The sequence below is a fragment of the Zeus faber genome (assembly GCF_960531495.2).
Source record: "Zeus faber genome assembly, chromosome: 3".
NCBI classification, from domain to species: Eukaryota; Metazoa; Chordata; class Actinopteri; order Zeiformes; family Zeidae; genus Zeus; species Zeus faber.
The window spans coordinates 5,931,885-5,944,647 of record NC_137190.1 but is presented as its reverse complement, the minus strand read 5'-3'; the positions used below and the strand labels follow the sequence as shown (position 1 = coordinate 5,944,647).

Below are 12,763 nucleotides of genomic sequence, written 5' to 3'. Positions count from 1 at the left end.
TCCATTTGAATTAAATACACTACAGTGTGGATATTTGCATGGACATTTACATTACTGTTCTATATGTCAAAATCACTGTCAAGTCCATTATTTGAACTTACTAATTTCAATATAATATTCATACATTTATACTTTTTGCTTTCTGTTTCAGTGACACTTTTATCACAAGTGTGGTTCCCGGAGATTATGATGGGGACTCTCAGATGGATGTGCTTCTCACCATTCAGTCTAAGTCCAAGGACAATGCTGATACACGTGTGCTCATCTTCTGGGCGAACAACCAGACACTTGGTATAACTTTTGACAACCAATGGCTGTTACCAAAAATATCTAGCCTGTAGGTCCCATAAACATTGATGGTTGATTGGCCAATTTGGCCAATTATTAGAGTGCATTTGAGAGATGCTGTGGAGATTTCACAGTCAGCCTTTTTTTTGAAGGTCAACTTTTTCCTTCCCATAGAAAACTAGTGGTACTTGGTCTCTTTGACCCAGGTTATTACCCAAGCTAATAGGAAAGGATAACAGCCAAACCATTCTGTGCTTATAAGTAGCAATTCCTTAAATAAAATTGGAACATCACCTTGATTTGTATGAAAATATTTGTCACCCTATTAGCACACCAAATAACCTATGTGTTAATTGACTATGCTTGCAACAGCAATCTCAAAACAGCGACTTATTCAACCTCACATTTTTCACGTTTATACTTGAACAGATCTTGATGGACGGCTTGAACTGGACAAGACATTTTTAGATCAACCTCTTGTCATGGAGTAAGTTACAATTTCATGCTTGCTAACCATTTGTTTGTACTGTGTTTGATCTAGCCTTCCTTAATATATTTAGCTCATTATAATTGTCCCAGCCCCATGTGAACTGAGATGGATGATTTTTTTTCGTACGGTTTCAGGCCGGTTTAAGGATGGACCTCTTATAAACATAGTAATGCAGTCTATATTGCACACTTTTTACATTTTTGGATGCAAATTCTCCCCCACAGTTTTAATGGGGATATGATCCCAGATGTCTTTGGAGTCGTCAAAGACTCCACTGAAGTCTGCTATCTGACACAAAGGTAACATATTAAAAGTTTGATTAATCTATTAAATAGTTTTAAAGGCTTGATTCTCAGTGCTCTTGTTGTGTTGATTGCTGTCTAGGCGCCCCATGTGGAATAAGGCTCTGAGTTCTCCTGTCACGATGCGCATCCCCCACTCCAACGCTTTCATTGACCTCAACATGGACTTTACTGCTGGTGAGTTGTTATAATTGAGCCCATGCACCATAAAACATGAATAAAAGAAAGAAAGACATATTACTGTATCTTCAATGATATGTCCAGTTGGGTTGGAACAGTCCACATGCCCACACCTATTATAAAGTAATTTAATAATTTTCTAAAAATAAGTTATTTCTTATTCTTCCTACTTTGTTTCGCTTTGGTTTTCAGTTGGTAACATAATGTGCTAAATCAGTAAAGGTCCACCTATTTATAAACTGTGTTGGTGGTACATTATAGTAATGTGATGAACCTACTTTGGTGAACCAATTGTGAAAAACTCACCTTTTCAGTGCTTGTGCACATACATTTGGGTCTTTGATGAAGAAGAAGAAGAAGAACAACAACAACTATCTTTAATCATCACACAGCACACCACACTACAACACATTCACGCACACACACACATGCACATGCTTTGAATGGTGGCTGGTGAAATGAGGCCTCTGCATTTAACCCATCCTGGCTTGTCCTTCCTCCGGGGGCACAGTAGAATTAGAATTAGAACCGCCCCCATCTGAGTAACTCCACCCATGGCTCGAGAAATAACACGCAAACTGCCAGAACAAATATTTTAAAAGAAAGAGGAATTAATACCAGCTGTCTGTGAATAAACTGCCGACAATGGAAATTTAAGTATTTTAAAAATCATTTTGCTGTGTGTTTCTTTCTAATTAAAAAAAAAAAGATAGACTGTAGGCTGTGGGGTGCGATCCGCTGTGCTTTTATCCAAACAAAACTAATATAAATAATGTGTTTTATTGTAAATGTATTTATTTTATTTTATTTTATGAGTTTTACATGAAACCAAAAATCCCAGCGTGCGGTGTACCGGTGCAGTGTTGGCAACCAAAGTCGACCTTGTAAATCTAATATGAGTGAAGATTCAGCAGCGGGATTGCTTATTTCTCTTCTCAAATTTGACCAGGAACAGATTTTGGAACCAGAATGTTAAATGTTCCGCTGTCAATCTATTGTCTATTTCTTGCCCCTGCTCTGATAGTGCATTAAGGCAGCCCCTGCCCCCACCCCTAAAAACTTGGTTTTAACTTCACTCATTGGATGGATGTCACCTCAACACTTGTATGACCTGTGCTCTCAGCTTGACAAACAGACCAAAATAAATCCTCCACCATTATAATACACAAGCGCAATGTTTATAGCTTTCAAGTTGCGCACAGCACCATGTTTGTCCCGGGGGAATTTGCAGGCTCCAAAATAGAAGCTTGAACGTACATTTATGGCTAGCAATTTTCAACTTGGCTGAGAGAGTGCGGAGACCCTATTTTCTTCACCAGTGAATGGAGAAATCAGCTCTTCTTTGTTTTACGGTTTTGCCTTCCTCTGCTCGCTGACTGCAGCAGCCCTCCTTAGAATTCAGGTAGGGCAGCCTTTTTCCTCCTCAAAACTAATCCTCGTACTTAAGCTACATCACAGAGGATTTTGTCATCTCACACCCACTGCAGGCATCTCGTTATGGTGTTTGGTCTTGTGTTTCCGGGTGTGAGTACAATTTAACCAGGGGATAGTTTAATTCATATTTAATCTGTTTGGGGATTAGAGTAAAGTCATAAATGAGTAAATGCCCACATTTCAATAACGGCCCCTGACCTCCACTTCAGTGTGATGGCCTGTCTCAAATTTCCTGGCTGTTGGCAATTTTTTTTTAACAAGGGCCCTGCATAGAGTCGCTTCAGCACAGTGTGTTTACAGTGTCCATGATGATTGTGAAGGTATGTCGAACCACAAACCAGTCAGTCTGAGTGTCTTTCCATCTTTTCTTTTGCTCAGAGAAAATTATTGTGTTGTTTTAAATATTTTATGATTTTCTATTCAATTTATTTGTTGTTTTTTTTTACCTTGTGTGACGTTCTCTGCAGTCATAACAACAAGCCAACGGAACCAATAAAGCTTTTTCTTTTCTCACCATCAATCTCTGCAGAATTTTTGCTCCGGATTTCAGCAGCAGATTGACAGCCCACTTGAGTTCTTTCACACGTTTTCCTCGATTTCTCCCTCACTTTCTCCCCTACTCCTTTCCACAGACCAGCAATCATTAAAGTCCTGAATGCCTAAGTGCGTTCAGCTGCGTTTAGAGTGCTGTATCTTAGCGTGCTGCAGGAACAAACAGGGTGCGAGGATGAGCACCAGAGAAAAGTCAATTCGACATCTGGTAGATGTCAGCCTGTTTGGCTGCCACAGTCTGTGGGGATACGCAGATGGATAGAGGGAAGGAGTTGAGTGGTAGAGAAAGGGGGATGAATGCGGGCAGGAAACGGTGGGGAAGTCAACCTAGGCGGAAGAGAGGGATGGATAGATGGAAGAATTTTGGGAAAACGGGGAAAAAAGAAAACTCAGCAGGATGGATGACGGACTGATGGTAAATGGGGAGGGTGACAGTTGGTGGGTGTATTTTCAGCACGGCTCATTGTCTGCCAACGCCACCTGCTCCTGTAAGCGCCGTCGTCTGTGGCATGGAGGCACAGCTTTAATGTGTAGGGGCCGCTGGGACTTGAGCTTAGAGGCCAGTCTGGGACTTCGCTAGTCCGCCAACAAGCACTGGTTACTCGTTAAGGAGACGGAACGCAACTGCTGTGTAACAAATGAAGATGCTTTTCTTTTTTTTCTTCTCATTGCTTCGTGTTGATTGTGCCCCAAGTGTTATAGATTCTGTCGATTATCTTCAGGGTTCTCAGGTTAGCTTAGCCAATTTAGACAAATTACTTTACTTGACAGAAGATGTGTGACTGTGCGGTGTCACACATGAATATAAGCAAGTATACCATCACATGACCACTATCGGCGTCTCCTCTCCCGACTCTGTGCGGTAATGTACCAAGGTTTTTGACTCGCCGGGATCCATGGTGATCGATGGGAGTGTCAGGGCTGGTGTCACGAGTCCAATCCCAGCCCACGGTTTGAGGCTGTAAACAGCCCCTCTGAACAGTGTTGGCTGACCTCCCTATATCAGCACAGTCAGCAGAAAAAAAAAAAAAGTCTTGAATTGCTTCCTGGCTAGTGTCAGGAAGCAATCAGCCTCATTTAGTCTGATGATTGGACTGGTCAGCCAGGCAACCGATGATGCTGCCTGCGTGGCATATGATCCACATTCCTTTGCGTTGCCATCTTACTCCCCTAGCAAGTCCTGTGTGTAGTAGTTTGTCGTCTGCTGTTGCACAATGTAACACTAGAAACATTTTAAATTAAAAAAAATATATAGCACCCTCCATCTACTTCATTCCTTCCCCTTGTTTTTTTTCTGTCTCATCATTTTTCATAGATTCCTATTTGTACCATAGTCTTGTTTTTTTCTTTATTATTAAAATGAAAGCTAAAATCCTTATCTGGATCCCCACTCCAAGCCATCAGAACCGTGATAGAGAAAGCTGGATCATATTTACAAACTGGCCATCTTACTCTACACTGCATGGGCACTGACAAAATTATATTCACGCTTCATGATATTGTTTACTCGGCACCACCAAAACAAAAAAAACAAATCGTCAACCGTGAAGCTCTTTTAAGTCCACATCTTGTTTTGAGGCTGCTCGCCGCAGCAGCACCACCAATTAAACACTGAGCAGCTCTCTCTATGTGACAGCGACGCAGTGGAGCTTTATGTAACAGACAGCTGAGGTGGTCTGAAGCGTCAACATCCATCTATCATCAAACAATTCACCATAGGAAATGTTCCTATCATTTGAATGGTTTTTGTTAGCAGTCACACTTATTAGATCTCTCCCTGCCACGGCACCAAGGGACCCAAAGGGCCATATCGCATCTCCTCAATTCAGTCATAGCACCAGTAGGCAAAGAGCTATCAAGAGCACCAGAAGAACTAGCAAGGAAACAAAAAAAAAAGTGGTTATTGCCAAGTAATTATGAATGTCGTTCCGGTCATAGCATGCAAAAAGACAGCGGTACTGGCAAAAAGAGCCATTGCTAGGCAACGGGCATGGTAATGTTCAGCACAGCATCCAATTAAAACCAGCATTCTGTGTCAAAGTCACTTGCTGATTGTTTGAGTAATACAGGGAAAAATAGATTTGCCACCTAACAAGGTTTGCCACGGAGAAGAATGGATTATAAAGCCATAAGGTTATATTTAGGCAGTTATCTACCTTGGAAAGAGAGAGGGAGTGAGTTATTCAAGTTTCAACTGAGTCATCCTAGAACTGTTCTGAATATGCAAAATCTTATGTCGTCAGACCAGGAGTGAACAGAAAAGACGGAACAAGAGCCTGCAGGGCGCGAACATGGACACACATTCATTAGACATGAGGGATTTATGTTGATTGGTGGACTGAAGAGCCGTTTTAGCAGCCAACCTGGTAAAAATAGAATAAATAGAGACTTGATCGAATAGAAGAAAACAACACTTTGGTCACTTTTTATTATGTATTTTACCGTGTGGGGAAAAAAAACAACATTTTAATTATTTCTAAAACCCTACAGTGTGCCTTGGATCTGTTGGAAGAGACTTGCATTTTGCAACCTTACATAAAAAGCAATTCTGTATGTTTATGAGATGAGATATCGTCTTGGATTTTGGTGATTGTGATGAAGTCAAATGTGCTGTCACCAAATTATTGCCCTTGAAAATAATAGGTTTTACCAGTGGATAAGCACAAATGAAAACAATTCCATGAATAACACCTGTGCTTTTCCTATAGGCGTTTTGGTTGCCCGTTCACCTTTTTGTAAAGTGAGTATTAAGAGCCACCTGGAACTATTATAATTGCACTTCTTTTCATCTATTCCTCCTATTCTTCATGGGGTGTTACATCCAGATTTCTCTCTCTAGTATGGCATAGGGCAGAGCATCACCAAGCCCATTACCTGCATTTAGTGTTATTTCCACCGCTGATCATTTCATGCCACAGAAGAAGCACTAAGATGACAAAATTGTCACACTCAGTTTACTGTTGTTGGGAAAACAACCTCAGGCCCTAGCAAGCAAATGTCTCTCTCTCTCTCTCTCTCTCTCTCTCTCTCTCTCTCTTGCTTTCCTAATCTGACGCATTAGCATTGTACAGTGACTGAAATGTAAATCACTATAATCCTAATCCTGGATGTTTGTGTGGAGCATTGCTATAATTGTTGAAATTAGTAACATGACATGCATTGACGTGAAACCCTTGGGCTGGTTCGATACACAAACAGACTCACCAGCTCAAACCCACCTACAATATATTCAAATTAATTCAACGACTGTGTTTTTATAGAGTGTGTATGTCTATAATATACAGTATACGTCCACTGATCAGCCACAACATTTTAACCAGTGACAGGTGAAGTGAATAACATTGATCATCTGGTTACAATGGCACCTGTCCAAGTGGTGGGATATATTAGGCAGCAAGTGAACAGTCAGTTGTTGAAGTTGATGTGTTGTTAGCAGGAAAAATGGTCAAGCGTAAGGATCTGACAAGAACCACATTGTGATGCTAGACGACTGGGTCAGAGCATCTCCAAGACGACAGGTCTTGTGGCGTGTTCCTGGTATGCAGTGGTTAGTAGCTACCAAAAGTGGTCCAAGGAAGGAAACCTGTGAACCGGTGATAGGGTCATGGGCGCCCATGGGCTCATTGATATGTATAGGGAGAGAAGTGTAGCCCGTCTGTTTCGATCCCACAGAAGAGCTACCGGAGAACAACTTGGTGAAAAAGTCAATGCTGCTATGATAGAAAGGTGTCAGAACACACAGTGCATCACAGCTTGCTGCGTATGGGAGCGGTCAGAGTGTCCATGCTGACCCCTGTCCACCGCCAAAAACAGCTACAAGGCGCACGTGAGCATCAGAACTGGACCATGGAGCAATGGAAGAAGGTTGCCTGGTCTGAGGAACCACGTTTTATTTTTTCATTTCTTTCTTTCTTTCTTCTTTCTTTTTTTTTTTTAGCCCATGCTGTCAGCAAACTTGGCATACAACACAAGAGTAATTGTATGCCACTTCTCAACCTGCAATGCCACACTTTATTCATTCTTTAATCATCAAGGACTGCTTGCAACAACTGTCCTGTGGATGACCTGTGGATGACAAGAGCACATCTTTTTTGTCACAGAACCGCCACCAATCCCCCTCTTTGGAGAATGATCTCACCATATTTTGGTCTTTAATCAGCTTATCATAATTACTTCTCCAAGAGGGGGACAATCACCACAGGACAGACCTGTGGCCAGAGGCCTTTTGTGTGGTGTATGTACTGAGTTTGAGTTCTGGCGCTGGGAGAGAGGCGAAGCACAACCAGATCAATGCAGGGTTGCCATGGTTTTTCCATGTACATGTTGTTTGTTTCTATGTTTATTTGTCTCACCTGTGTGTGTGTGTGCGTGTGTGTGTGTGTGTGTATATATATATATATATATATATATATATATATATGTGTGTGTGTGTGTGTGTGTAGGGATATTTGTATGCGTGTATATATATATACAGTATATAGGTGTGTGCTTGTGAGTGTGTGTGTAATTCAAATAAATTGAGTTTCAAAAATAAGCTGCTTCAGAATGCGTTGGTGGTGAAATTCTTCGTTATACTTTTCGCAAGGTGGGGGTGCTTACAATTCCACTAAACCAGCACCCTGCTGGGAAGTAGAATGGAATACAAAATAACAGAGAGACCCTTCAAAAATTACATAAATATACAATAGCTGCTGAAGAGATATTTTAACTAGCAACGGCGTAAGAAGGTTATTGAAATAGCTTTGTTTTGTTTTATAAACAGCAGGAAGCATGAGGGATGCATGAAGCATCAAAAGTGAATGAAGCAACCACATAAACTAAAGTTTTGGGTAGTATAATTGTTCTATATCGATTGCTGTGAATTAGGCAAAGTGATGCAAATTCCTCGTTGTCCTTCTCCTGTGGTGGCAGCATACACTCCCAACCTCTCAATTCAACCACTAGATTTGATGTCCACTTCCTTGAGGAAGCATCTGGTTTAATTTTCTTAATACACACTTTTCCCTCGTCAATGTAAATGTAAACTTGAAATATATATATATATATATATGTGTGTGTGTGTGTGTGTGTGTGTGTGTGTGTGTGTGTGTGTGTGTGTGTGTGTGTGTGTGTGTGTGTGTGTGTGTGTGTGTGTGTGTGTATATGTATGTATGTATGTATGTGTGTGTATATATATATATATATATATATATATATATTTTTTTTTTTTTTTTTTTTTTTTTAATTTTAATTTTTTTTCATACGAAGGAATGTGTTCATGCGATCGTTGGGCTATAATCCCCCCGTAGCGAGTGCACCTACGTTGTTCCCTATAATGGTTTTAGGAGATTATTTCTTCCGGGAATAGCATCGCTCCATTCTGAGCTGGTGTGGTGTGCCATGTTTGTGAATGAGATGTTTTCATAGCAGCGGGTGAAGTCGCACAGTGTGGAGTGGGGCTACATATTGGCTTAGAGACGGATTTATTCTGTCAGCTTTTCACTTTGTTCCTGGCCTGGATTCTGTATTTTTATTGTGGGGTTTTTTTTTCCCTGTGCGCACGCCTGTTTGTGTCTGCGCTTGCTAACATACAAATAGACAAACAGACATATTTACACAGGCATAAATGTGTGAACATAGTGTATGTCAAAGTATAACTGGATGAGAACATGTCCACTGTGCATATGATCCCTGCATTGCATTCACATCAATGTGTCAGTGCATAACAGTCTTCTACCTCTAGCTACACACAAGATAGTGTCTATACACTGATATATCAGACTGTATATGTTGCAATGTTAGCGTGCACAGATATTTACATGATATACTGTACTATGCAAAATACTATATTATCTTTGATAAAACATTAACATTACTTCACACCCACATGCTGCTGTTGGATCTTATGACATCCCCGTCCCTCATGTTTTTGCGCAGTGGTGCTGTTTAGACGCTGCATTTTTATTCCTGTGGTAATCGCACTATATGGTGCTTTTTTTGTAACACCCAGTTAATTCCCAGTCAGGAAATTGGCGGTCCTGTCTCTGAGGACTCTTGAACTGTACTGTCTGTTGCCTCTGCTGGTGCAATAATTCAATATCCCCTTTGGGTTTAATAAAGTGCCGTCTAATCTTATCTAAAGTTACCTCTTGAACCATTTAGTGGCCTCTGGAAATGGTTTTGAGGAGAAATGTTTGTTTTGTTTACAGTACAACTCCGAAAACTTCAGACATTAGACTATATATATATATTTTTTTTATTTTATTTTTTTTTTTTTTAAGACTCTAGCATCAGAGCTCTTGTTCGCTTGTGACTAAGCTTGTCTTTTGTGGGCTTTTGGCAAGGTTGGAAAAGCTTGTTTCACAGTCTGCTGGATCCTTTCTAGCAGAGAGAAGCAGAACCATATATTAGTGGAGCTGACCAGGGAAGGCCTCCACCCTGTACACTGTCCTTGTTTCACCGAAGGGATAGCACTGTACATATTTTAGTATGTTTTGTTTTTTCTGACTAGACATCACATGTTGGCAAAGGTTGTATTTTTTAACTGTGCCTTGAAGGGCTCTATTGACCTTATTTGTCATTAAATTACGGCCCACACCTATCAGTGCTCATAGTACAGTGGTTTACAGCCTTCAAGCTTCAAGTATAGGCGAGGCTTTTAGTTTATGCATTAGTTTTGCATGCCGCCCTCCGTGCATATTTTTAAACTTGCAGTTCTCTTAGATGATGCAGCGTTTTCTTTTTTTCAGAGTGTTCAGTAATTGTCTTCATTTTATTAAAATTCACAATGCAGTACAGTAGGCCTAAACTGATGAGATGGGGCTTAGTCCAAAAGACACCACCATGTACTATACAAGACACTAATGGATACATGGATGCAATTTGAACTGACATTGTGTGACACGCAGAGCACAACTAGCACAAAGTATCCCAAAATAGTACTAAAACGTAATATTTAAGTGGCCTATTTGACCAATATGACATAAGAAAGTCATAAAAGCCTTGGTTAAAAAAAACGTTTTTCAAGTATTTGAAAAAATCAAATTCTTCGGAATAAATTTGATTAAATCTTAATTTCTTTGTCATCTATTCCCTCCGGCCCTGGTTTGTCATCACTGTTTCAGACCGAAGAACCAGGACACATAATATTGCAAGTCCTCAAAACCTGAGGCTTTCTTCTGCGTCAAACCAGGCTCTCTCTCTCGCTCTTGCTCTCTCTCCCTCTAGTATATTTTATAGTACGTAGTATATTTTAGCCATCTACCAGACTGTAGTGATTCTGTGTAGCATCATTCTGAAGTTATCACTGAAAATAAAAGGCCCTCTGTGGAAAAAAAACAAAAACAATAAATGATTCCTTCAATGATTAGGCCCGCCCACATCCCTTCTCGATTACAAAATATATATATAAAATATCCACATATTGTAATTTCAATCGCAGTTGCTCTGGGGGAAAAAAAAAAAAAAAAAAAAAAAATCTCAGTTTAAAAATCCCCAATTTATAGATCCTAGATTATTTATATATATATATATATATATATATATATATAGATAGATTTTACCACGGGTAGCAAAACAGTGGTGGTCAACAAACTGCGAAGCATTCTTTAAAAAGTTTTCCTCTCCCAACAATTCCTGTGGTCCCTCGGTCGCCCCTATCAGTCTCTGGGCAAAGCAGTTTCATCCCTTCTTCCTTGTGCCTCCTCTCTCTCTCTCTCTCTCTCTCTCTCTCTCTCTCTCTCTCTCTCTCTCTCTCTCGCCACCGTTAATTCCTCCCATTTTGACACAAGCTCCAAACGTCGAGCCAAGAGGTGTATCTGTTTCACTGATGGCTGCACTGACATTTCCCTCAGAATGTCAAAGGCCCCACCGCCCCCCTCCTCCGCCAGAAACATGGACCCTGCCCAGGGTTAGACACCACCGACAACTGCTGCAATCGATGCAGCAGCGTGAGAACACAGCGCTTTGAATAATAACCTAAAGAATGGCTTTTTCCCATCCAAGCATGCACTCTGCACGGGGCCTAGGCACCCAGACGGGCGGTAATGGGAGTAACGGGCACCAAACCCTTCGGTGCGGGACGATCCGATGATTGCAGCATTGCTTTGTGAACGGTTATTGAGGGTGTTTTTTATTTTTATTTTTTTGTTTTTTCTGCGTGCATGTGAAACAATTCACAATCAAGGTAATTATCTTGACTCATGTCTTATCAATATGCAATCACTGCAATCAATGTTGTCCCTTCCATTTTGCATTTTTGATTATTATCAGACAGACTCACTCCCCAAGACGAATATAAGCATTTGACACACGTATATATGTGTGCGCACACACACACACACACACACACACGCACACACACACACACGCATGTGTGTGTGTGTGTGTGTGTGTGTGTGTGTGTGTGTGTGTGTGTGTGTGTGTGTGTGTGTGTGTGTGTGTGTGTGTGTGTGTCCGTGTCCTGACAGCCGGCAGGGATAGGAGTCACAGCTTGTTTGCTGAGTAACAGGCTAACAAATAGCCTGCTCAGGGGCATTAGAGACACAGAGATGAGATCTTTCTCTCTCTCACTCACACCCCTTTATTTTACCCATCGCTCGCTCACCTGTTTATCTCTCTTGATTGACTCCCTCCCTCTCTCTCTCTTTCCTTCTCCCATTTTCCATATCTCTTTCTCACACAAACAATCTGCCCTCACAATTTTTATTAAATTTTTTGCCTATTTGTCTTTCAGCTTTCAGTTTCTTCATCATTACATGCACTTACTCTCTTGTGCCTGTGCAACTGGAATCAGTAGATACCACATGTGCTGAATAAAGTTTCTCGCTGTGTGTCTCTCTCGCTCTCCTTCCTCCCTTTTCAAGCCTCTAACCCAGTCCTCTTTACCTAACGGCTTGAAGCGAAATGGCGATGAATGAGGTGGCTGCTTTCCCCTGCGTCCTCAGATACCTCTGTGCACACATGCACATGCACGCACGCATGCACGCTCTCACGCACGCACGCTCGCATGCACGCGCCTCTATCAGGCTGTTAGCTGGCTGTCATCTCCACTCTGCACTGCGGCCCAGACATGCTGTTGCTGCCGGACCTGCTCGGGGCGGAGGGGGTTCTAATGGCGTCGGTCCCCGTAAGCTGTCACCCCCACTTTAGTCCAGATGCCACAGATACCGTTGCTAGGGCTGGACAATATGGAACAATTTATTAGCATGATGAATATATAATCCCATGCGCCGCTGATACAGATACATGATATCTGCTTTTGTATCGCCCCCCCCCCTTAGAAACTTCCACTGAGTGTCATAATTTTAAACTATCGTCTGGCCCTTTATTATTCCAGCCCACATTTCAAAATGGTGATAACGTGTCATTCACGCTGACGACGATACCCCCCGAATGGTGATGAGCGATAATATCGATATGTGACCCAGACTTGCCGCCACTGGAGTCAATATTGTTTCTGTGTCTGCGATGGGCCCCGCTGATAGGTTCCCAGGAGCGAGGGGGAGAAGAGGGAAGCGGACTGTCATCTCGCTTCCCA

The 12,763-nt window shown here is 41.5% G+C and overlaps 1 protein-coding gene across 1 annotated transcript in view; it reads left to right on the top strand.

Moving 5' to 3' along the window:
* The window catches only part of itfg1 (integrin alpha FG-GAP repeat containing 1), a 148,936-nt gene that overhangs the window by 1,025 nt on the left and 135,148 nt on the right, over positions 1-12,763 (top strand). Inside the window, exons 3-6 of the mRNA XM_079997728.1 lie at positions 152-291; positions 718-775; positions 1,003-1,077; positions 1,163-1,257. Of these exons, the coding sequence (XP_079853854.1) occupies positions 152-291; positions 718-775; positions 1,003-1,077; positions 1,163-1,257 (368 nt within the window). The remainder of the gene's footprint in view (positions 1-151; positions 292-717; positions 776-1,002; positions 1,078-1,162; positions 1,258-12,763) is intronic.